This window comes from Schistocerca nitens, chromosome 5 (assembly GCF_023898315.1).
Source record: "Schistocerca nitens isolate TAMUIC-IGC-003100 chromosome 5, iqSchNite1.1, whole genome shotgun sequence".
NCBI lineage: Eukaryota > Metazoa > Arthropoda > Insecta > Orthoptera > Acrididae > Schistocerca > Schistocerca nitens.
This window is the reverse complement of record NC_064618.1, coordinates 328490962-328515923: the sequence shown is the minus strand read 5'-3', so window position 1 is coordinate 328515923 and position 24962 is coordinate 328490962. Positions and strand designations below refer to the sequence as shown.

The window sequence follows — 24962 nt, the reverse complement described above, 5'->3', positions numbered from 1 at the left end:
GTGCATTGCAGAAAGGCCAAGGCGTCTGCGAATGACATTGATATTTCGTGCTGACCTGGATGTTGGGGCCAACATTGACTGGAGCTAAGCTCCATTTCTGGGGCCAGCCACCACATTTGGAGCTGAGCTTGGTGGAGATTAAATATGCTTTCTGAGGCTCAATTTTATGTTCCGCAATTAATATCAAACTATGGCATTTGCGGCTATTACATGTAGAACTAGCTACACTATGTGATCAAAAGTATCCGGACACCTCGCTGAAAATGAACTTACAAATTCGTGGCGCCCTCCATCGGTAATGCTGGACTTCAGTATGGTGTTCGCCCACCCTTAGCCTTGATGACAGCTTCCACTCTCGCAGACATACGTTCAGTCAGGTTCTGGAAGCATGGCAGCCCATTCTTCACGGAGAAAAGTCGGTCGGTGAGGCCTGGCACGAAGTCGGCGTTTCAAACCATCCCAAAGGTGTTCTGTGTGATTCAGGTCAGGACTCTGTGCAAAGCCAGTCCATTACAGGGATGTTATTGTTGTGTAACCACTCTGCCTCAGGCCGTACATTATGAACAGGTGCTCGATCGTGTTGAAAGATGCAATCGCCATCCCCGAATTGCTCTTCAACAGTGGGAAGCAAGAAGGTGCTTAAAACATCAATGTAGGCCTGTGCTGTGATAGTGCTACGCAAAACAACAAGGGGTGCTAGCCCCCTCCATGAAAAACACGACCACGCCTTAACACCACCGCCTCCGAATTTTACTGTAGGTACTACACACGCTGGTAGACGACGTTTACCGGGCATCCGCCATATCCACACCCTGTCGTCGGATCGCCGCATTGTGTACCGTGATTCATCACAGTACACAATGTTTTTCCACTGTTCAATCGCCCAGTGTTCACGGTGCTTACACTAAACGAGGTGTCGTTCGGCATTTACCGGCGTGATGTGTGGGTTATGAGCAGTAGCTCGACCACGAAATCCAAGTTTTATCAACTCCCGCCTAACTGTCATAGTACTTGCAGTGGATCCTGATGCCGTCTGGAATTCCTGTGTGATGGTCTGGATAGATGTCTGCGTACGAGCACTCAACAGACGAAGTCGGCCTGTACGCTTTTGTACTGTACGCGTCCCTTCACGTTTCCACTTCCCTGTCTCATCGTAAACAGTGGACCTAGGGATGTTTAGCAGTGTGGAAATCTCGAGTACAGACGTATGACACAAGTGACACCCAATCACCTGACGACGTTCGAAGTCCGTGAGTTTCGCGGAGCGCCCTGTTGTGCTCTCTCACGATGTCTAACGACTACTGAGGTCGCTGATACGGAGTACCAGGCAATAGGTGGCTGCACTATGCACCTAATACGAAAAACGTATTTTTTGGGGGTGTCCGGATACTTTTGATCACATAGTTTATGACTTTACCGAGTGCCATAAATATTTTTAGTCTGTGATTAATCGCAGATTTTGTTACTCTTGTCACATTCAGCCATAAGTCTGGTCCTTCAGCCAGAAGACCGTGTAAGCCTCTACATCTCTGCATAATAATTCCAAATGGCTCAAATGGCTCTGAGCACTATGGTACTCAACTGCTGTGGTCATCACTTAAAACTACTTAAACCTAACTAACCTAAGGACATCACACACACCCATGCCCGAAGCAGGACTCGAACCTGCGACCGTAGCAGCAGCGCGGCTCCGGACTGGAGCGCCTAGAACCGCACGGCCACCACGGCCGGCAATAATTCCAATCTACACCCACCTGAACCTAGGCCTACCTAGGCCTTCCTCTCCAATTTTTACCACTAACGCGTCCCTCCGTAACCAAATTGACTGTTCCTTGATGCCTTAGGATGTTTACTATCTACCTATCCCTGCTTTTAGTAGATTGTGGCATAAACTTTTTGTCACCTCCATCCGATTCATTACATCTTCATTACGTATTAGACTTATTCTTGGGTGTCCTTCTATACTACCACAATTCTAATGTTTCCTTTCACTTCCACATCCATACAAGGCTACATTCCAGACAAATTCTTTCAGATAAGAATTCCTAGGTTTTAAATGTATGTTTATATTTCGTTTTATGTTTCTTGACATTCCAGACATTCCAGATAAATTCTTTCAGAAAAGAATTCCTAGCTTTTAAATGTATGTTTATATTTCGTTGTTATGTTTCTTGACACTCCAGACAAATTATTTCAGAAAAGAATTCCTAGCTTTTAAATGTATGCTCATATTTCGTTATTATGTTTCTTGACATTCCAGACAAATTCTTTCAGAAAAGAATTCCTAGCTTTTAAGTGTATGTTTATATTTCGTTGTTATGTTTCTTGACACTACAACTGACGCAGTCATCTGTGGCGTGTCAGAATTATCTGCCACTGTTTAAGCTAATAGTTGTGACTGATCGTTGAAATATCTGTGACTTCCTTATCTGAATGGGAGGGGAGTATCCGTAAGATTTTCACTGAAAATCATTTATGCAGAACTAATGACACTGCTATTTATTGGTTCAAAAAGTGCATCACAATTAACATTACAAGTAACTATTAAAGTCACTGTTATGTACTTTCTCTTCCACGCAGCTAGCGCAGCTGCAATGAATGAATCTATGCTGCTTCGTTACTATTTGGTGTGTTTATAGCAGGTTCGGGGTATTGAGAGGTAATGTGCTTGCTGGGGTGAAGGCAAGAAACTAATTTCTGTGACATATTTGAAAACTGTTCATTGTCGTCGGATCCGTAACTGTCACTATTCTGAAATATTTTGTTTGCACATTCTAAAACATGTTACAGTGACTCTGTATGTTTTTACTCACTGAATGTGCTTAAAAAACAACAATTACAAAGCGTTTTAGCCACCGAGACAGTTTTATTTACCAGGATTTCATAATTAAATATTGTGTTTGTCTTTCAGATTTCTGCTTTTTCCCCTGTATGTGAAACAGATCCTTGCAACATATTCACTTTCCTATTCCATTTACCTGAAACAGAAAGTTGAAGTGTAAAGTTTCGGTGTTACCTGTTATGCCACAGGGCGATCTTCGTGGCTGCGGCGGTGATCACGGTCTCGTACTCGGTGAACCACGACGTGATGGATGAGGTGAACAACACCGACACGACGGTTCTGCCGGTGAACGTCGCCAAGCTGCTGCAGCTGACGTGGCCTCTGAAAGGTGAGCAGCGTCCACAGGCCTTCAGCCAGACTGTGTCGCGGGGGCTGACGAGAGGCAACTTTCGTGGCCTTGAAGGAACTCACGCGGTTCCTCTCTCGGGGTTGTGTATGTGTGAGTAGAACGCTAGTGTGTCTTCTACGAAAGAAGCAATTCGTTGGACGGACACCGTACTACGACTCATCAGCCTACTACGTATATTCACTTGACGTGTTATTAATGGTGATCCCTACTTGAAGGTCCTGCACCAGGAATGAAGTGAATGAGGGTTGACAGAGATGAAAGGAGAGTGATTATTATGATACGATAATGCGTGACGCTGTAAGTGGGAAACGTATTATTTTTGGACAGATTTAAATGTTGCAGAAATCGTTGCATTTTCTGAGAACTGCCACAGGAGAAGTGAAAGATATACAGTTTAGATTTTGTAGAATTTCAAGGGAAGGTCGTTGAAGATTTGTTATATGGTTGGAGTATACGTTTCTGCGAGTCTTTTTTCTTTTTGTTATCGTTCTTCTGATTAGTTTTATGTGGCACGTTACGACGTCCTTTCCTTCTCCAACCACTTCAAGTCGTATTAGCACTTACACCAAACATTCTCAATTATTTGTTGGATATATCCGAATCTATGATTTTCCCTCAATTTTTGTCTTCTGTGCCTCCATCTAATACCATAAAAGTTTTTCCCTGATGTCTTAACATACGTGCTATCATCCTGTCCCTTTTTCTTGTCTTTGTTTTCCACATATTTCTTTTCCCGCCGATACTTCTAAAAACCACCTCGTTTCTTGTCCGTCTACTTAATTTTCAGCGCATTTCGTCAACAACACAAAAAGAGAGCTTCGTTGAATTCTTTTCCGGTTTTTCCACTTCCATCATTCACTTGAAACAATGTTGAGATCCAAACGTACATTCTCAGAAATTTCTTCCTCATTTTATCACCTATGTTTCACACTAATAGACTTCGTTACCTCGATTCGTCTGTGATGCGTAGTTTTGTTTCCAGTTAAGGAGAATTTGTTCACTTTATGTACAATGTGATGCCCTTTCTTGATCTGAGGTTTAGCTCTCATCTCACTTCTGCTACTCCTCACTGCCCTCGTCTTTTTTTGGTTTACTCTCAGTCTATATTCTTTGCTCTTTAGACTGTTCATTCCGTTCGAAAGGTAGTGGTAATTCTTCCGCACTTTCACTGAGGACAGAAATGTCAACAACGCACCTTATCACTGATATCCTTTCAACCCGAATTTTAGTTCCACTTGTAAACTTTTATTTTTTTTTCGTCTTGAAGAATACCTTTTGTCACCCAAGTTTTTCGCAGTTACTTTCTCTATTCCTGTATTTCTTTGTCCAGGTTCAGTGATTACCCTTTTTTAGGAACATCAATTTTTCTTCATCTAAATTGTGTACTGTGGTATTCATTATCTCTGTGCCTACAAGCTCAGAGAACTTCAAACACTCATCATCATTCATTCCTCACTATTTCAGTATTCTATTCTTCATTCTTCCGGTCGTTCTCTTTATCTTCAGCCCACTCTTCATTACTAAATTTTGATCAGATTCTGTATCTGCATCCCGGTATACCTTACACTTCGGTGCTTGTTTGGCTGCAGTGGATCCACGTTTTGTCGGCGGTGACGGTGTCTGCACGAAATGCATCTTTTTCTTGTTTAATGAGCCACAGACGTTATTCACACGGGACAACATGTCGCTATTTCAGTACGGGAGTTGATATGCCAGGGCACCCATCTCGCAATCAGTTGTTTGAAACCTCTCTGCTTATACATGACTAATGTCTCTCCTTGTCCACCACACGACAACGAAGAATTAGTGTTTTCTATAGTTACAGTCCGATGCGCTTGGTCCACAGAAGTAGCATCGGCCACATAATTAATATCATTTCGCAACTTCAGGCGTCATTTGTAGACTAGGTGCTGTGCATAAAACATTTTCTGCTGGTTCCATATTTCTATTAGCCAAACGAAACAACGCTGTTCAACCCTCCTGGTAACTAATGAACATCCGGCACACTTATAGCAACATGTTTCCCAGCCTACAGACATCTGGACCCAGTATCCGCATTACAGTTCTGATGCGACTCAGACTTCGTATTTTCTGATGGGATTGATAAGGACCAGTGTTAGGGGCAAAACAATGTGGTTCTAGATTCCCTGATTAGAGCATATGTAATGTGTAGTGAGGCATGACAATATTTCAATTAAGTTGTGCAAAATCGTGTTTGCGAAAGATAAGCTTGCATGCAAGGTGGAATGTACAGTTGTCTGGAATTAAATGGGGTGATAATGACTATCCAGGATACAAGGTAGGGAATGTACATTCAAGATCCTAGAGATCAGCTAGAGTATGGAAAATTGTCCACTGCAAGTTAGTAATTTTAATCTGCAGGGAAACCGCAAATTATTAAAAAAAATGCGTAAAGGCCGTGATTTTACGAATAGTGAAAATATTACCGCCACGAACAAGAAAGTTTAAAAATTCGTTTTTAGGATAGTGCATTTTTAAATGTAATTCATTTGGAAAAATATACTTCCATATTTTGTCTGTTCATAGTTTTTTTTAAGTGGAACAATAGTTGTTTCTATCATTCACTGGATTCAGTAACACCAGCTGAGTATACATCAGTTTAAATTACATTCCTACCACTTTTAGTTTGGGAGCTACAACCCTTCAAAGTTTCAGGGTCCATTGATAGGACCGGGCCAAATATCTCACGAAATAAGCATCAAACGAAAAAACTACAAAGAACGAAACTCGTCTAGCTTGAAGGAGAAAACCAGATGGCGCTGTCGTTGGCCCGCTAGATGGCGCTGCCATAGGTCAAACGGATATCAACTGCGTTTTTTTTTTTAAATTTTTATTACATATTCATGATGTACGTCGAGAAGTATGAATGTTTTAGTTGGACCACTTTTTCGCTTTGTGATAGATGGCGCTGTAATAGCCACAAACGTGTAAGTACGTGGTATCACGTAACATACTGCCAGTGCGGACGCTATTTGCTTCGTGATACTTCTTTACCCGTGTTAAAATGGACCGTTTACCAATTGCAGAAAACGTCGATATCGTGTTGATCTATGGCCATTGTGATCAAAATTCCCAACGGGCGTGTGCCATGTATGCTGTTCGGTATCCTGGACGACATCATCCAAGTGTCCGGACCGTTCGCCGGGTAGTTATGTTATTTAAGGAAACAGGAGGTGTTCAGCCACATGTGAAACGTCAACCACGACCTGCAACAAATGATGATACCCAAGTTCGTGTTTTAGCTGCCGTCGCGGCTAATCCGCATATCAGTAGCAGACAAATTGCTCGAGAATCGGGAATCTCAAAAATGTCGGTGTTGGGAACGCTACATCAACATCGATTACACCCGTACCATATTCCTATGAACCAGGAATTGCATGGCGACGACTTTAAACGTCGTGTACAGTTCTGCCACTGGCCACAAGAGAAATTAGGCGACGATGACAGATTTTTTCACGCGTTCTATTTAGCGACGAAGCGTCATTCACCAACAGCGGTAACGTAAACCGGCATAATATGCACTATTGGGCAACGGAAAATCCACGATGGATGCGACAAGTGGAACATCAGCGAACTTGGCGGGTTAATGTATGGTGCGGCATTATGGGAGGAAGGATAATTGGCCCCCATTTTATCGATGGCAATCTAAATGGCGCAATGTATGCTGATTTCCTACGTAATGTTTGACCGATGTTACTATAAGATGTTTCACTGCATGACAGAATGGCGATGTACTTCCAACATGATGGACGTCCGGCACACAGCTCGCCTGCGGTTCAAGCGGTATTGAATATCATATTTCATGACAGGTGGTTTGGTCGTCGAAGCACCATACCTCGGCCCGCACATTCACCGGACCTGACGTCCCCGGATTTATTTCTGTGGGGAAAGTTGAAGGATATTTGCCATCGTGATCCACCGACAACGCCTGACAACATGCGTCAGCGCATTGTCAATGCATGTGCGAACATTACGGAAGGCGAACTACTCGCTGTTGAGAGGAATGTCGTTACACGTATTGCCAAATGCATTGAGGTTGACGGACATCATTTAGAGCATTTATTGCATTAATGTGGTATTTACAGGTAATCACGCTGTAACAGCAGACGTTCTCAGAAATGATAAGTTCACAAAGGTACATGTATCACATTGGAACAACCGAAATAAAATGTTCGAACGTACCTACGTTTTGTATTTTAATTTAAAAAACCTACCTGTTACCAACTGTTCGTCTAAAATTGTGAGCCATATGTTTGTGACTATTACAGCGGCACCTATCACAAAGCGAAAAAAGTGGTCCAACTAAAACATTCATGTTTCTTTAGGTACTACACGAATGTGTAACAAAAATCGGGGTTCCTATTTTAAAAAAACGCATCTAGCGGGCCAACCATAGCATCATCTGGTTTCCCCTTCAAGCTAGACGAGTTTCGTTCTTTGCAGTGTTTTCGTTTGACGCTTATTTCGTGAGATATTTGGCCCGGTCACGATCAATGGACCACACTATACATATATAAGAAGGTATATTGACGAGGACAGAACTGATCCTTAAGGGACTCATGAACACAGGACGTTGATATACACTACGTGACCAAAAGTATCCGGACACCTAGCTGAAGATGACTTACAAGTTCGAGGCGCCCTCCATCGGTAATGCTGGAATTCCGTATGGTGTTGGCCCACCTTTAGCCTTGATGACAGTTTCAACTCTCTCAGGCATACATTCAATCATGTGCTGGAAGGTTTCTTGGGGAGTGGCAGCCCATTCTTCACGGAGTGCTGCATTGAGGGGAGGTATCGGTCGGTGGGGCCTGCCACGAAGCCGGCGTTCTAAAACATCCCAAAGGTGGTCTATAGGATTCAGGTCAGTACTCTGTAACGCCACTCCATTGCAGGGATATTATTATCGTGTAACCACTCCGCCAAAGGCCGTACATTACGAACAGGTGCTCGATCGTGTTGAAAGATGCAATTGCCATCCCCGAATTGTTCTTCAACAGAGGGAAGCAAGAAGGTGCTTAAAACATCAATGTAGGCCTGTGCTGTGATAGTGCCACGCAAAACAACAAGGGGTGCAAGCACCCTCCATAAAACACACGACCACACTATAAAACCACCGCATCCGAATTTTACTGTTGGCACTACACACTCTGGCAGATGACCTTCACTGACCATTCGCCATACCCACACCCTGCCATCGGATCGCCACATTGTGTACCGTGATTCGTCAGTCCACACAACGTTTTTCCACTATTCAATCGTACAGTGTTTAAACTCCTTACACCAAACGAGGCGTCGTTTGTCATTTACCTGCGTGGTGTGTGGCTTATGGGTAGCCGCTCGACCATGAAATCCAAGTTTTCTCACCTCCCGCCTAACTGTCATAATATTTGCAGTGGATCGTGAAGCAGTTTGGAATTCCTGGGTGATGGTCTGGATATATGTCTGCCTATTACACATTACGACCCTCTTCAACTGTCGGCGGTCTCTGTCAGTCAGAAGACGATGTCGGCCTGTACGCTTTTGTGCTGTACGTTTCCCTTTACGTTTCCATTTCACTATCCCATCGGAAACAGTAGACCTAGGGATGTTCAGGAGTGTGGAAATCTCGCGTAGAGACGTATGACAGAAGTGACACCCAATTACCTGACCACTTTGGAAGTCCGTGAGTTCCGCGTAGCGCCCCATCCTGCTAATGACTACTGAGGTCGCTGGTATGGAATGTCTGTCAGTAGGTGGCAGTACAGTGCACCTAACATGAAAAACGTATGTTTTAGGGGTGTCCGGATACTATTGATCACATAGTGTATATACGGCTCTGGGGGTGTATCTGGCTGTGCAAAGAAGGTATGTGGACGAGGTCAGAACTGATCGTTGAGGTATTCACGAAGACAGGGCGTTGGAGCCAAATGTTTCAGGCTGTCCGAAGTTGTGCATCTCGGGCAGCATCAGAGCGCACTGCCGGGTGTTCACAGATAAAGGAGAGCCGCAGTGGAGCGGCCCGCCTGAGGACGCGTCTGAGGTGGAGGCGGCGGTGTCGGCGGGCCGCGGCGCGCTCAGCGAGAGGGACGCCGTGGAGGCGAAGGCGCCGCCGCTGGCCGTCACCGCCCCCGCCTATCGCGCCCAGCAGGCGCTGCACACCACTGCCAAGGCGCGGGAGCTCGGCAGGGCCGGATACGTGCTCGACGTCGCCTCCAAGCGCATCGCCGCCGACAGGTAAGCCCCCTCACCTGTGCGCTTCCAAACAACCGGCACTGTAAGTTCCGTGATGGAAGATTACTGTTCACATAGGGTGTATCATAATTAATGGCGTAGGGTCAGACACATGAAAACACACGGTACTAGAACCATAAAGCTCTCAGTAAACATGGATCAGCAAAAGAATCGTTTCTCAAATAACTGCGACTTTCTAGTTAACAGTCACCACTGTGTAAACGTCGTCCCAGCTAGGAAAAAGTGACAGTATTGTAGAACATTAAGAAAAGTTATTACAGATACTCCAAGCGTGAGTACTTTGATAATTGAACACACAATCACAAGTGAGCATTGCTTCATTCTCAGACGTAAGGATGCCTACAGTTTGCTGTTGCGTCTACTGACAAAACAATAGTCTAGCACTAAAGTCCGCCTCTCTAAGACATTGAATTCGTTGGATGAACACGACAACAGCAAGAAGAGGTGTTCAAAGTGCACCCGGATGCAGGCCTGTAGCCTCCGACGCGATTTATTTCCAATACTTTCAAACACGCCTTGATCATTTCGAAACCGCTGACAAACGTTGACAGGTCTCTGCTCAAATTTTTCAACCTTGTTAAAAGGAGTAGCGTACACTACACCTTAACGTGGCCCCAATCACAGAAATCAATTGGGTTCGAAGCACGTGATCTTGGAGACCAAACTACAAGTCCTCCTGGACCACTCCATCTTTGCCCATATCGGCGCGAAGGTGTCACCTCACCATAGCAACAAAATGTGCAGCTCCTACATCAGGCACGTAACACATCATCTGCCGTTGCGCTGAGGGAACATCCACAAACATTCGCACAAGATGATGATGCAGAAACCGAAAGCTGATTTCGTTCATTGAGTTTTTTTGGTAACATGTACGGCCCAATAAGACGATAGCCAAGTAGCTCGAACTACAGATTCGATGAGAAATGTTCCCGATGTAGAGACTCATGCACAGCATATATATTGGAGCCTATATGACTACAAGTGTGAGTACTTTGATAATTGGACACACCGTCACAAATGAACCTTGCTTCATTGTCAGACGTAAGGATGCCTACAGCTTGCTGTTGTGTCGGCATTAGTATAGGACCAAAGTCCGCCTCTCTAAGACACTGAAGTCGTTGTATTTGGTATGCGAACAGTGCATTTTGATGAATTATTTTCGAAACACTACCGTGACTCATTCCAGAAATTTGTGAGTTAATTCTCCTTGTGGAGATTACTGTGAGTGTTCGACTGTTTCCAGCATATATTCAGGCACAGATGTAGTTCGTACAGGCCTACCCACTCCCACAGCATGTGAAAAGTTCCCAAATTCTCGGTGGCCTTGATGCACCATTCTAAACATTCGACTCTTTGGATGCCTCCGGTAGGGTATGCTTATTGGTACAACCGTGCAGCCTGCTTTTCATTACCATTAGCCCTGCCATACATGAAATGCATCTCAGCATATTCCTCGTTACTGTAATCTTCCAAGTTACCATCGACACTCGTACAACTCAGCTGATGCTCCACAGCCAACTGACACGAATGGCGCTCTGAGTGCGTACTGTACTGTCAGATCCACTCTACACCTAGATGCCAAAAGTCATGGAATACCTCTTAATATCCTGTCGGACCTGCTTCTGCACTGCGAAGTGCAGAAACTCGACGTGGCCTAGACTCAACAGGTCTTTAGAGGTCTCCTGCAGAAATTGAGTCACGCCGCCTCGGTAACCGTCCATATTCCAAAAGTGTTGCCGGTGCAGGATTACCTGCACGAACTGATCTCTCGATTATGTTCCATAAATGTTCGATGGCATTCATGTGAGCGATCTGGAAGGACAAATCATTCGTTCGTACTGTTCAGAGTGTTCTTCAAACCAATCGCGAGCAATTATGGGTCGGTGACTTGCCACAACTGTCATCCATAAAACATCTGTCGTCGTTTGTGAACATGATGTCCAAATATGGCTGTAAATGGACTCCAAGTAGCCGAAAATGCGTTTACGACATTAATGATAATATACCTTGTATTCCAAACTTTTGGGGTGTTCAAACGCAACTTACACTACTGGCCATTAAAATTGCTACACCACGAAGATGACGTGCTACAGACGCGAAATTTAACCGACAGGGAGAAGATGCAGTCATATGCAAATGATTAGCTTTTCAGAGTATCCACACAAGGTTGGCGCCGGTGACGACACCTACAACGTGCTGACGTGAGGAAAGTTTCCAACCGATTTCTCATACACAAACAGCTGTTGACTGGCGTTGCCTGGTGAAACGTTGTTGTGATGCCTCGTGTAAGGAGGAGAAATGCGTACCAACACGTTTACGACTTTGATAAAGGTGGGTTGTAGCCTACCGCGATTGCGGTTTATCGTATCACAACATTGCTGCTCGCGTTGGTCGAGATCCAATGACTGTTAGCAGAATATGGAATCGGTGGGTTCAGGAGGGTAATACGGAACGCCGTGCTGGATCCCAACTGTCTCGTATCACTAGCAGTCGAGATGACAGGCATCTTAACCGCATGGCTGTAACGGATCGTGCAGCCACGTCTCGATCCATGAGTCAACAGATGGGGACGCTTGCAAGACAACAAACATCTGCACGAACTGTTCGACGACGTTTGCAGCAGCGTGGACCATCAGCTCGGAGACCATGGCTGCGGTTACCCATGACGCTGCATCACAGACAGGAGCGCCTGCGATGGTGTACTCAACACCGAACCTGGGTGCACGAATGGCAAAACGTCATTTTTTCGGATGAAACCACGCTCTGTTTACAGTATCATGATGGTCTCACCCGTGTTTGGCGACATCGCGGTGGACGCACATTGGAAGCGTGTATTCGTCATCGCCATACTGGCGTATCACCCGGCGTGATGGTATGGTGTGCCATTTGTTACACGTCTCGGTCACCTCTTGTTCGCATTGACGGCACTTTGAACAGTGACCATTGGGTTTCACATGTGTTACGACCCGTGGCTCTACGCTTCATTCGATCCCTGCGAAACCGAACATTTCAGCAAGATAATGCACGATCACATGTTGCAGGTCCTGTACGGGCCTTTCTGGATACAGAAAATGTTCGACTGCTGCCCTGGCCAGCACATTCTCCAGATCTCTCACCAACTGAAAACGTCTGGTCAATGGTGGCCGAGCAACTGGCTCGTCACAATACGCCAGTCACTACTCTTGGTGAACTGTGGTATCGTGTTGAAGCTGCATGGGCAGCTGTACCTGTACACGCCATCCAATCTCTGTTTGACTCAATGCCCAGGCGTATCAAGGCCGTTATTACGGCCCGAGGTGGTTGTTCTGGGTGCTGATTTCTCAGGATCTATGCACCCAAATTGCGTGAAAATGTAATCAGATGTCAGTTCTAGTATAATATATTTGTCCCATGAATACCCGTTTATCGTCTGCATTTCTTCTTGGTGTAGCAATTTTAGTGGCCAGTAGTGTATTAGACGGTTTGTGACGTATAGTTTTAATGCGCAGTAAACAGTAACACAAAACAATAAAAATATGAAACAACGCTAAAGAAAAAAGCGTCTTTTTCTTGTAAGTTATTCGCAACGGCAACAAGTATCAACGAAGAATAATACGGACACGGTGAGCGTGTAGACAGGGGAGCCCAGCGGCAGAAGGTGACAGGCGGTCCGTGGCTCGTGTTCCAGGGGCGTGAAGGCCGGCTCGCTGATGGCCCGCGGGCCCATCGTGGCGGCCGACTTCCTGCCGCCCGAGGCGTGCGCCGACGGCCTCTCCGACAGCTACTCGTGCGTCGCGACGCCGTTCCGCAGCCTGGACGGCACCTGCAACAACCTGCAGCACCCGCAGTCCTGGGGCGTCGCCTACCGGCCCTTCCGCAGGATCCTGCCCCCGGACTACGGAGACGGTACGTCTGCGGCCAGCCAGCGGCTGAAGTCTCTAAACGTGTTTGTAGAGTGGGGAACCTGTCTGATCAAACAAGAGGACCTGCTCTGCCCTCTTCCGTTTTCTTCATGCTTATAGGACCTAAAGTTCAGCACCCACACATCAATTTCAGTTCTCACAAAAAAATAAAAAAAATTCGTTTCGAAGAGTAGATGATTTCCAAGAGCTGAGGTATCATTATAACCGCAGGAAGCTGAGTGAGTTGGATTGTAGTCACGTAATCGTAAAGTCTCTGGTTTTATTGTCACTAGCACAGTGAAAATGCATATTTTGGTGTTTTTAGGTTACTGAGACACTGATGCATGGATGGGAACTAAAATGGATGTCGCCGTTGCCTTGCTGCTTCTAGAGAGCGGATTTAAATATGTAATTGTTTGTAATAGGAGACAACCCTAGGAGCTGTCACGTATAAGAAATAGATGAGAAGCGGGCTTGTAATCGAATAAATTGGTGATTTTTTGTTATAAATTTTTATTAACTATTCCACAAGTAATATTAAAAAGAACAGCTCAGAGTTTTAAGTTTCAAATAAAGACGAAATAACAAGAAACTCTCAACAGTTAACCAAAGAATAAATAATTTCCTTAAATTCTTCCTGCCACACATTTTTTCCGCTATCTTTCCGAAAAATTATTTTGGAACATAGAACGATTAGCTTTCCAGTTTACATTTATTTTCTTTCAATTTTATTTATTGTTGTTATTTACGGCAATTTAGAATTCCTTCTTGGTGTAACGACAAGATGATGGTTGAGGCTCTTGGTAGATCTAGGAAGGGGGATTGTATAGAGGTGTGGGTTGGAAAGAGTACTATAGGAAAGATGTGGAATGTGTATATACCGGAAAAACTAACGTCTTCAGGGTTTGGGGGTCGGGTAGGATTGCAGTTAGACAGGGAAGAATGTGGATGGAAGGTGTGAGATTGGAAGAATTAATGTCGGGGATGATTTCATAGTCTGAGAGAGAAGGCAATTAAAATTACACTAGGAAGGATGTGAAGTATTTGGGAATGGACGAAAATTGAGGTGTGTGCATCGAGGATTCTCACATAAGGGAATTACAATGGAGTTCTGGGACCTGACTTTATGGAAACGTACAACAACCGGAAGTTGTCTGGGTGTTTAAGGAAGTATGAGAACTTGCTGAACGTGTGGGAGACCTTAGCTGGACGTGGAAAGATATCCATTAAGAAATGTAATTACTGTTCAACTGAGGAGGCCATCTTGCCCATTACCATAGTGTATAACGTGCAACAAAGAAAGAACAAACCTACTACACAAAATTGTTGACTATGACTTTGATTGAATAGTCAAACAGAAAATCGTAATTTTTAATTCATTGTGCATTGGAAAATGGACATTTTGTTATGGTTTAAACTTCCTGCTTGTTTCGACTTTTTATTTGATTAGTTTATGGCGTAATTTTTACGAGGGTAATCCCAGAAGTAAGGTCTCCTATTTTTTTATAAGTACATAGACCTTTTTATTTCTACAATGGTTTATATCAGTTTACAGCTTGAACATTTACCTATTTTTCGACATAATCACCATCTCTGTCGATGCATTTTTGTGGACGCTGTGGCAGTTTTTGTATGCCCATGTCATATCAGCTCTCCGCCATGCTGTTCAGAAAGTTATGAACCTCTTCTTTCACCTCGTCGTCGGAGCTGAATCGCTGGGACCACAATTAACGCTGACAGGTACTGTGAGACTCTGAAAAAACTCAAACGGGCGATTCGGAACCGGAGAAGAGGAATGTTGAGCAAGGGCGTACACATTCTTCATAACAACGCTCGCCCACACATCGCTCGGCAAACCGTGGCTCTCCTGCAACAGTTTCAGTGGAACATAATCACCCACCCACCCTATAGTCCTGACTCGGCGCCCAGTGACTGTCACCTGTTCCCTAGGTTAACAAAACATTTGGCCGGAAAGCGATTCAGCTCCGACGACGAGGTGAAAGAAGAGGTTCACGACTTTCTGAACAACATAGCGGCGAGCTGGTATGACATGGGCATACAAAACCTGCCACAGCGTCTACAAAAATGCATCGACAGAAACGGTGATTATGTCGAAAAATAGCTAAATGTTCAAGCTGTAAACTGGTGTAAACCATGTAGAAATAAACAGGTCCATGCACTTATAAAAAAATAGGAGACCTTTCTTTTGGGATTACCCTCGTAACACTGAATCACAGGATGTTATATTGTGTCTGCTCTACTGTCAGAAGTCAAGGTTGCTGACGGATAAGCAAGGCGGCATGTAACGATGCTGGCAACAGCGAGTGCTACGAGTGAAAAGGACTGTTTTATTTAAGAGTATTAGACACTTCCTATGATGCACGTATTAGTACTAGTGAGTGTACATTACAGTACTGTCTTCATTCCTTCACTATACTTTTTGTACTATTGTGATTTCGAAAGCTGAAAGTCAAACACAGGATAAACCGAGATACTGTAGCAATACATCCCTCATGTACTGTGACGCTAAGACACAGTCACTAACCTTGAGTAACACCGGGTAATCACCAGACATTTGAATGTACTTAAACTCCGATTATTGTCTATCTTTTTGAAACAAATCTACTTGAAGAAAAATTTAGAATCAATGTCCTTAAAGAAAATTTCCTGGAAAACTAAAATGTTTCTCAAATAAAAATTTTTCTTGAAACAGTTACTGAGGTGTATTACATGCTCTATAAATCCCGTGTTTCAAGATTTCCTGGTTTGTTACCGTCCTCCGGAGTCATAACCTCACAGTTTATCAAAAGAAGGAAAAAAGTATGTGTTAATAAACGTGAAGTACAAAAGCCATACTGCTTGTTGTTGCTCTTGCAGGTGTGTCTTCTCCGCGTCGAGCCTCTGACGGCAGCGAGCTGCCCTCTGCGCGCGAGGTGAGCCTTAGCGTGCACCGGCCGCTGTACAAGGACGACCCGCGCTTCACCGTCATGTTCGCCGTCTGGGGACAGTTCATGGACCACGACATCACCGCCACGGCCATCAGCCAAAGTAAGTGCTGCCGCTTAACTGCTCCTTCCACGGCTCTCTCGCTTTGATGTGGAGCGTGTCACATACTTTAAACTTCAAGTACACGTGTTCAGTGAAAAATATGACAGCAAGCCAATTGTTCTCATAATTATCTGTTGTATTGATCTTTTATCTTTTCCTTTTATTTGCGGTGGCGGTGTTCTATACTCTGTCTCTTCTCTCTCTCTCTCTCTCTCTCTCTCTCTCTCTCTCTCTATCTATCTATCTCTCTCTCTCTCCCCCTCCCTACCTCAACCTCTTTCTAATATACACAAACTCAAATATAAATGTGCACACACACAAACACACACACACACACACACACACGCACACAAACATACGCGCACGCGCACACAAAAATGGTTCAAATGGCTCTGAGCACTGTGGGACTCAACATCTGAGGTCATCAGTCCCCTAGAACTTAGAACTACTTAAACCTAACTAACCTAAGGCCAGCACACACATCCATGCCCGAGGCAGGATTCGACCCTGCGACCGGAGCGGTCACGCGGTTCCACACTGAAGCGCTTAGAACCGCACGGCCACACCGGCCGGCTCGCGCACACAAATATATACATTGTGTTTCAAAGCCTTTGCATCAAATGTCTAGGGTGGTACATTACACTACTGGCCATTAAAATTGCTACACCACGAAGATGACATGCTACAGACGCGAAATTTAACCGACAGGAACAAGATGCAGTCATATGCAAATGATTAGTTTTTCAGAGCATTCACATAAGGGTGGCTCCGGAGGCGACACCTACAACGTGCTGACATGAGCAAAGTTTCCAAACGATTTCTCATGCACAAACAGCAATTGACCGGCGTTGCCTGGTGAAATGTTGTTGTGATGCCTCGTGTAAGGAGGAGAAATGCGTACCAACACGTTTACGACTTTGATAAAAGTCGGATTGCAGCCTATCGCGATTGCGGTTTATCGTATCGCGACATCGCTGCTCGCGTTGGTCGAGATCCAATGACTGTTAGCAGAATATGGAATCGGTGGGTTCAAGAGGATAATACGGAATGCCGTGCTGGATCCCAACGGCCTCGTATCACTAGCTGTCGAGATGAAAGGCATCTTATCCGCATGGCTGTAACGGATCGTGCAGCCACGTCTCGATCCCTGAGTCAACAGATGGGGACGCTAGCAAGACAACAACCATCTGCACGAACAGTTCGACGTCGTTTGCAGCAGCATGGACTATCAGCTCGGAGACCATGGCTGCGGTTACCCTTGACGCTGCATCACAGACAGGAGCGCCTACGATGGTGTACTCAACGACGAACCTGGGTGCACGAGTGGCAAAACGTCATTTTTTCGGATGAATGCAAGTTCTGTTTACAGCATCATTATGGTCGCACCCGTATTTGGCGACATCGAGATGAATGCACATTGGAAGCTTGTATTCGTCATCGCCATACTGGCGTATCACCGGGCGTGATGATATGGGATGTCATTGGTTACACGTCTCGGTCACCTCTTGTTCCCATTGACGGCACTTTGAACAGTGGACGTTACATTTCAGATGTGTTACGACCCGTGGCTCTACCCTTCATTAGATCTCTGCGAAACCCTACATTTCAGCAGGATAATGCACGACCGCACGTTGCAGGTCCTGTACGGACCTTTCTGGATACAGAAAATGTTCGACTGCTGCCCTGGCCAGTACATTCTCCAGATCTCTCACCAATTGAAAACGTCTGGTCAATGGTGGCCGAGCAACTGGCTCGTCACAATACGCTAGTCAGTACTCTTGATGAGCTGTGGTATCGTGTTGAAGCTGCATGGACGGCTGTACCTGTAACACGCCATCTTAGCTCTGTTTGACTCAATGCCCAGGCGTATCAAGGCCGTTATTACGGCCCGAGATGGTTGTTCTGGGTACTGATTTCTCAGGATCTATGCAGCCAAATTGCGGGAAAATGTTATCACATGTCGGTTCTAGTATAATATATTTGTCAAATGAATATCCATTTATCATCTGCATTTCTTGTTGGTGTAGCAATTTTTATGGCCAGTAGTGTATATCAACATCTACATACATGGGCCACAAGGCACTGTACAGTGCATGGCGAAATACCACTAATAGCGATTTCCTTTCCAGACTGATAAAATGACTATTAGCCATTTCCTTTCCTGTTCTACACGCAAATAGAGCGATGGAAAAACGACTATCTATATGCATCCGTTCTAGCCTCAAATGCCGGTTCTCAAAATGTTCTCAATAGTGCTCCTCAAGAAGAACGTCTGCTTCCCTCTATTGATTCCAGTTTGAGTTCCCGAAGCATCTCCAAAATACATCCGTGTTGTTCTAACATACTCTTAACAAATCTAGCAGCCCGCCACTGAACTATTTCGATGTTTTCCTTGAATTCGACGTCATACGGATCCCAAACACTGGAACAGTACTAAACAATGCGTTGCACCGTCGTCCTACACACAGTCTCCTTCACAGATGAACAGCAGTTTCCTAAAATTCTCCCAATAAGCCGAAGTCGACCATTCGCCTACCCCACTATAATCCTGACATCCTCACTCCGTTTCATATTGCTTAGCAACGTTACGTCTACATATTTAATCGCCGTGACTGTTTCAAGCGGCACACCACTAATGCTGTACTCGAACATTATGGGTTTAGTTTCCTACTCATCTGCGTTAACTTACATTTTTTTCTACATTTTGGAGCTAGCTGCCAGTCATCATACCAGATAGAAATTTTGTCTATGTCGTCTTGTAGCCTCCTACACTTAACAACCACACATTCCCATACACCACAGTATCATCAGCAAACAATGGCATACTGCTACTTACCCTGCCTGCGCGGATCATTTATGTATGTAGAAAATGGCAGCGGTCCTGTCACACTTCCCTGGGTCGCTCCTGACGATACCCTTGTCTCTAACAAACGCTCACGGTGGGGGACAACTTTTGTTAGAGCCTAAAAGTTCGCTGATCTTTCTCTACGACGTTCGGCTTCCTATAGTATTCGCCGGCCATGAGACGATGAAATTTCACCAAATTAGTAAGGTATGCATATAACAGACCCCAGAAAATTAGTATAGTGATTTTCAAGAAGAAAACCTACAAAATGAGTATCTCTAAGCGGACAGCAGTGTTTTAGAAGCAAATGAGGAACTTTAATTTTGCTTGGCATACATCCTTTCAAAGCGAGCAGATAACTGAATTATAGGCAACACTCGAGGTGCAAGTGTGCCGTACAGTGCCTACACTGCCGCCTCTCAGGGGCATAGCCCTTACAAAAGGACGCCTAGCGTCGCGGGGATGCCGTAGCGAACATTTTGTCTCATGACGTCATCAGTCACCTCTAGATGTGTGATGCAAAGATATTTACTTGCGAGGCAGTTAAGACAGGACACCCCATATATATCCAGAGTAAATAAGTCACCTCTAGAAGTGTGATGCAGAGACTTTAAAACACCCTGTATATACTTGATGAGGCAGTTAAGACAGGAGACCCCGATTATATCCTGAATAAATAAATATACCGAGGTGCGGTTTTCGCCAAGTTATAGCGGACAATATGGCGTATATCCTGATGTTCGCAAGTAATTTTTATTTTTTATAGTCGTCGAATTGTTGTTTACCTAATGGGACAATACACTTTTTTTCTGCGGAATTTGAAAGACGTTCCTAAGACAAATTCTAGGACATATTTATGGGACTTGATCAAATAGTATCAAGTGAACAGCATCGCAGGTCGCTGACCCTCCGTCAGGAGAAGTGGTGCCACAAACGTGTACCCTATTAGACTAAGTGTAACCAAGCTTGTAACTGAGGTATGATTCGCATGTTTATAATCATAGGTGTTATCAAGTGCTCAAAATGTTGACCTTGAACATTGCTACACGCTGTAAAATGATTCTGGAGAAACAATTCTGCACGTTGAATTTGCTCTGCAGTTAACAGCAAGACAGATACCTGTTATAAGGCATTTCATGACTTCGGGACTCGTCGGTGTTCATTGTTCTAATTTTCGCTACAAATAAAAGCGTACCATTGTTGAGACTGGTGCGTGTGCAGACCATTGACACTTTCCTGGACGGCCATAAAAATTCCCTCCTAATGTTCTCTTAAGAGATTCTATTATTGCATGTGCGGGAAGGGAGGGACATCCGTCGTGTTAATACAACACTGACTGCCTTATGTCCCCTGGGATTCTCCCTGGAGTTGCGGTAGCAGACTATCTTAGGAGCTCAAAATACTTGAGTGTATTTAGATTCCCGTCAATAAAACAGGGACCAATGATGCTGGTCATGAAAAATACGCACCAAACGTTGATAGACCAAGAGTGTTGCTATCCACTTCTTTCATTCAGCGTTGGTTTCCAATGACGGTTAGAAAATATTGCGAAGATTGACTTGCCCATGATTTGTAAACGATTCTTCTTCCTTAAACGAAATTTTGCATGGATATGCCGCATCACTTTGCACTTTTCGTAGACAACATTCCGAGAACTATAACCAGTTCTGGAAGTCATTGCCATAAAGCTGTAGATGCAGAGAAATGTGAAGAGGATGAAATGTGATGGAATGTAATGTTCGCAGAACACTCGTTTGGTTGATCCCTCTAGTACTTCCGAGATGCCTCTTAGGGACACTTGCATTGTGCTGAAATGTAGCTACATTTCTTTCATCAGTCGCTCTTCTTATTCCTGGCATATTTGATCCTCCACACCTCCAGTGTCTACGACTTGTCTTATAACGTTTACAAAGAGAGATCGTGAGTACTTGGCACGACCTCGATACTCTTCAGAATACAATCGCGCGCCGATGCTTTAATATTTTGGCGACATTAACCATAAAAGATGAAGTGTCGGCAGAAGTGCCAACACCGTGTTGTTTGAGGAAGCCGAAATGCACGCTATAAGCTCACGCAGGATGGCGTGAGGTCTGAAACAGGATACTTAATGAATGCTATAAAGAAAAGTACGTAGCTGCTGGAATACTTAACTTTAATCCACAATTGGTGAACATTGATCTTGTTACTGTACATGCTTCATTAGATACATAGCAAAGGATAAATGGCGCCTTGCTAGGTCGTAGCAATTGACTAAGCTGAAGGCTATGCTAACTATCGTCTCGGCTAATGAGAGCGTAATTCTCAGTGAACCTTTCCTAGCAATGTCGGCTGTACAACTGGGGCGAGTGCTAGTAAGTCTCTCGAGACCTGCCGTGTGGTGGCGCTCGGTCTGCGATCACTGACGGTGGCGACACGCGGGTCCGGCATGTACTAATGGACCGCGGCCGATTTAAAGCTACCACCTAGCAAGTGTGGTGTCTGGCGGTGACACCACAAAAGATATTCATGTTTTCGACTGCGTATACATGGTGAATGTTTCAATAACTTCATGAGCCAGTTATCTGACTGCTACAGCAGCAGATCGTAGACTGATGGGTTTCAGGCACACAAGTAAACATAATAGCCATACCGGTGTTACGTGATTGTTTACATTTGGTGTATTAAGACAGACATTTATGGAACATCCTTTCCTGCCGGCGAAACAGTGATTTGTGGCACTATTATCATGATACTGCTTGATCAAGTCGCATACATGTTATGCGTTAGAAGTTGTCTTAGAAGCTTCTTTAAAATTCCATTAGGGAAAAAAACAAAGACAGTGTCCCAGTTCGGCGACTATAAACAGTAAAAATTACTTGCAAAAGTCGGGAAAATTGCCGTATTGTCCTCTGTAACTTGGCTAAAACCGCGCCTCGGTATATTTGTTCATCCTGGATATATTTGGGATGACCTGTCTCAGCTGGTTCACCCTGTAGATATAGTAGTATTGGGTGGTTGTAATTAAAGTGTAGCACTCGCGGAGGTCCAGTGTGAGCTGTAATTATCGAATGACAGCAAAGCTTTGTGGATATGCTAAAGCGATTTACACCGAAAAAATTAATTTAAATTTTGACTGCCTAGTGCTAATCTGGTGATTTACACTATTTGTATGACGGTATGACATCCGCGCTATAATTTGACATGCCTTAATATAAGTGAACAGTATGGCTACCGAGAAGAGAGACAGTGCGCTTGTAGTGATACTCTTTTGCATGAATGGCAGCAATTACAGTGTTTCATTGAGAACGTGTCGCCTACGGAAAGGTCTGAAGGGAGGCCTGAGGTCACTTAATGGTTTAAAGAAGATGAAATTAGAAAACTCGGTTGTGCTTGTGGGGTACCTGGAAGAGGAAGGCGTTGACGAGGTTGCTGTAGCTGTAACTGACTATGCAGTACGTACCCGGGCAACGGTAGTGCTCGTGCAGTGTGACGAGTATTGTCCACCCCATGGTCAATACTACAGAAAGTTTGTGGGCTATTTTGCACTGGTACCCGCACAGAATCTAGACGGTGCAGAAAACCTCATGATCCGCAACAACGTTCTGAATTTGTTCTTCTGTTTCTGCCAGGAATTGAAGCTGATGACATGTGACCGAGCAATACTGTATGGAGTTACGAGGCAGATTTTACACTACAAGGTGTAGTGAATACGCAGAACTGCCGAATGTGGGGTACTGTTAAACAGCGTGTTGTGCACGAAGAGTCACTTCACTCGCTGTAATTGACTGTGTGGTATGGATTAAAAAGTACCTTTATTCTCATTCCGTTCTTCTTTGAACGAAAAACACCCAGAGGGCCTGTCAAGAATACCGTCACGTCTTCACGTTGTAGAGACCTCCTTGTACAGCATTTGATTCTTGCTTTGAAAGAGCGCGACTGTGTGAAAACCACTGCTTTCGTGCAAGATGGGGCAACACTTTATGTCGCTCGCCGAGTGAAAAATTTGCTTCATGCAACATTCCACGAACGTTTTACTTCCAGAGGTTTTCCAGATGCGTGGCCTGCGAGATCACCTGATTTGAGTCCATGTGATTTTCTTCTCTGGGGCTATCTAAAAAAACGCGTTTACCAAGGACACATTTGGTCTCTAGCTGGTCTCTGAGCCGAGTATAAAGAAGCACGTTGCTCAGATATCACGGTAATTGCTGCGAGCAACTATTGATCACGTCGCTAGGGGTGCACAATCTCGTCGACGTCTCCGCTACTCACACTTGTCTTGGTCCCTCGTTTGACCTTTTGTGCCCACGTCTCCTTCCTAAATCATTACATATGGAAACATTTCTATGTGTCTATCTTGCATTCACAGCGCCAGATTTGCACTTAGGACCAAAATTGGAGCTAATTTCTTTCCAGCGTAAGTAGATTCCACATTGACACACTAGCATAACTGCCAACTTTCGCTGCCATGCGTTAATTACAGCCCACATTGAACATCTGTGAGTAACTGCACTTTAATTATAACCACGCGTTATCACATATTCAGAAATCTTTCTATGCAGTCGTCAAGCAGCTGTGATTGTGTTGTGTTTGAAATTGTTTTTACTATCTATTAGATTTTTTTATGTCATTGAATAAGTAATCACTATTTTTGTGGCTGAAGAACCTCGCTCTCTTTCCTGTGCCACAACAAGGCTGAGTGATAGTGTATCCTTCTAGGATTTTATTAAGTTCATATTGACCAACTAGCAACAGATATCAACTTCAGTTCCTCTTATTTCTTTCGTGGTTCCTATTTCTCCAGCACTACTTGATATGCTTCCTCTGTTCTCTCCTGTCTTTCTGCTATCCAGTTTGTTTCTAATTTCTTGTTTTTTTCTGTCTTGGAAGCACTCTGTTATTTTATTCTTAAAGAAAGTTTCTTTATGCTATTTGCGATTCTCTGTCGTTGTTTCTTTCTACTTCTATCTTTATTTCTGTTATCCATGATACTGTCGACTCTTATGTTGTTGACTCCTTTTCAGGAATATTTGTTTCGTAATCCTGTTCTAATTCATTCGGCAGTTGTGTCCAAAGAAGATTAACCTTCACTTTTCTATTACTACTGATAATTTCTATTCATGTTTGTAGGTCTCCTTAGTAATTCTTATTTTCCAACCATCTGTAATTTGTAATGTATCCACTATTTTTCCAATAATCCATTTTCCAAGTATCTCCATTCTGTGCAGCTTAATAATTCATTTGGCAGTTGTGTCCAAAGAAGATTAACCTTCACTTTTCTATTACTTCTGATAATTTCTATACATGTTGGTAAGTCTCCTTAGTAATTCTTATTTTCCAGTCATCTGTAATTTGTATTGGGCCCATTATTTTTCCAATAATCCGTTTTCCATGTATCTCTATTCTGTCTAGCTTATAGTTAATCGTTAAGCTTCAACTACATATAAACAATCCGGTCTTACGAATATGGTAGAGCGTTTTAGTTATTTCTATAGATGCAGTTGTCGTTGTAGATATTATTAGTTAAACTCTATGCTCTTTCCATTTATTAACTCTTACATCATTACACATATTTCTGATCCAGTATTCCACATGGTTTGCAGGAGATATTTAAATTTACTAACTCGCTCTATTTTATTTATTTGTGTTTCTGTGCATGCTGATATATTTTTTATGTGTATGATGAATTTTTTTCAGCTGAAATTGTGAGACCACTCCTATTGCCTACTCTTTTCAGAATATTAATTTATGTTCCTGTTAAATTTT

General features: G+C 43.9%; 1 protein-coding gene across 2 annotated transcripts in view; it reads left to right on the top strand.

Moving 5' to 3' along the window:
* The window catches only part of LOC126260862 (uncharacterized), a 224370-nt gene that overhangs the window by 123466 nt on the left and 75942 nt on the right, over positions 1-24962 (top strand). For both annotated transcript variants that reach the window (XM_049958277.1, XM_049958275.1), the window contains exons 4-7: positions 3031-3170; positions 9188-9428; positions 13114-13331; positions 16205-16375. In XM_049958277.1, the coding sequence (XP_049814234.1) occupies positions 3031-3170; positions 9188-9428; positions 13114-13331; positions 16205-16375 (770 nt within the window). The remainder of the gene's footprint in view (positions 1-3030; positions 3171-9187; positions 9429-13113; positions 13332-16204; positions 16376-24962) is intronic.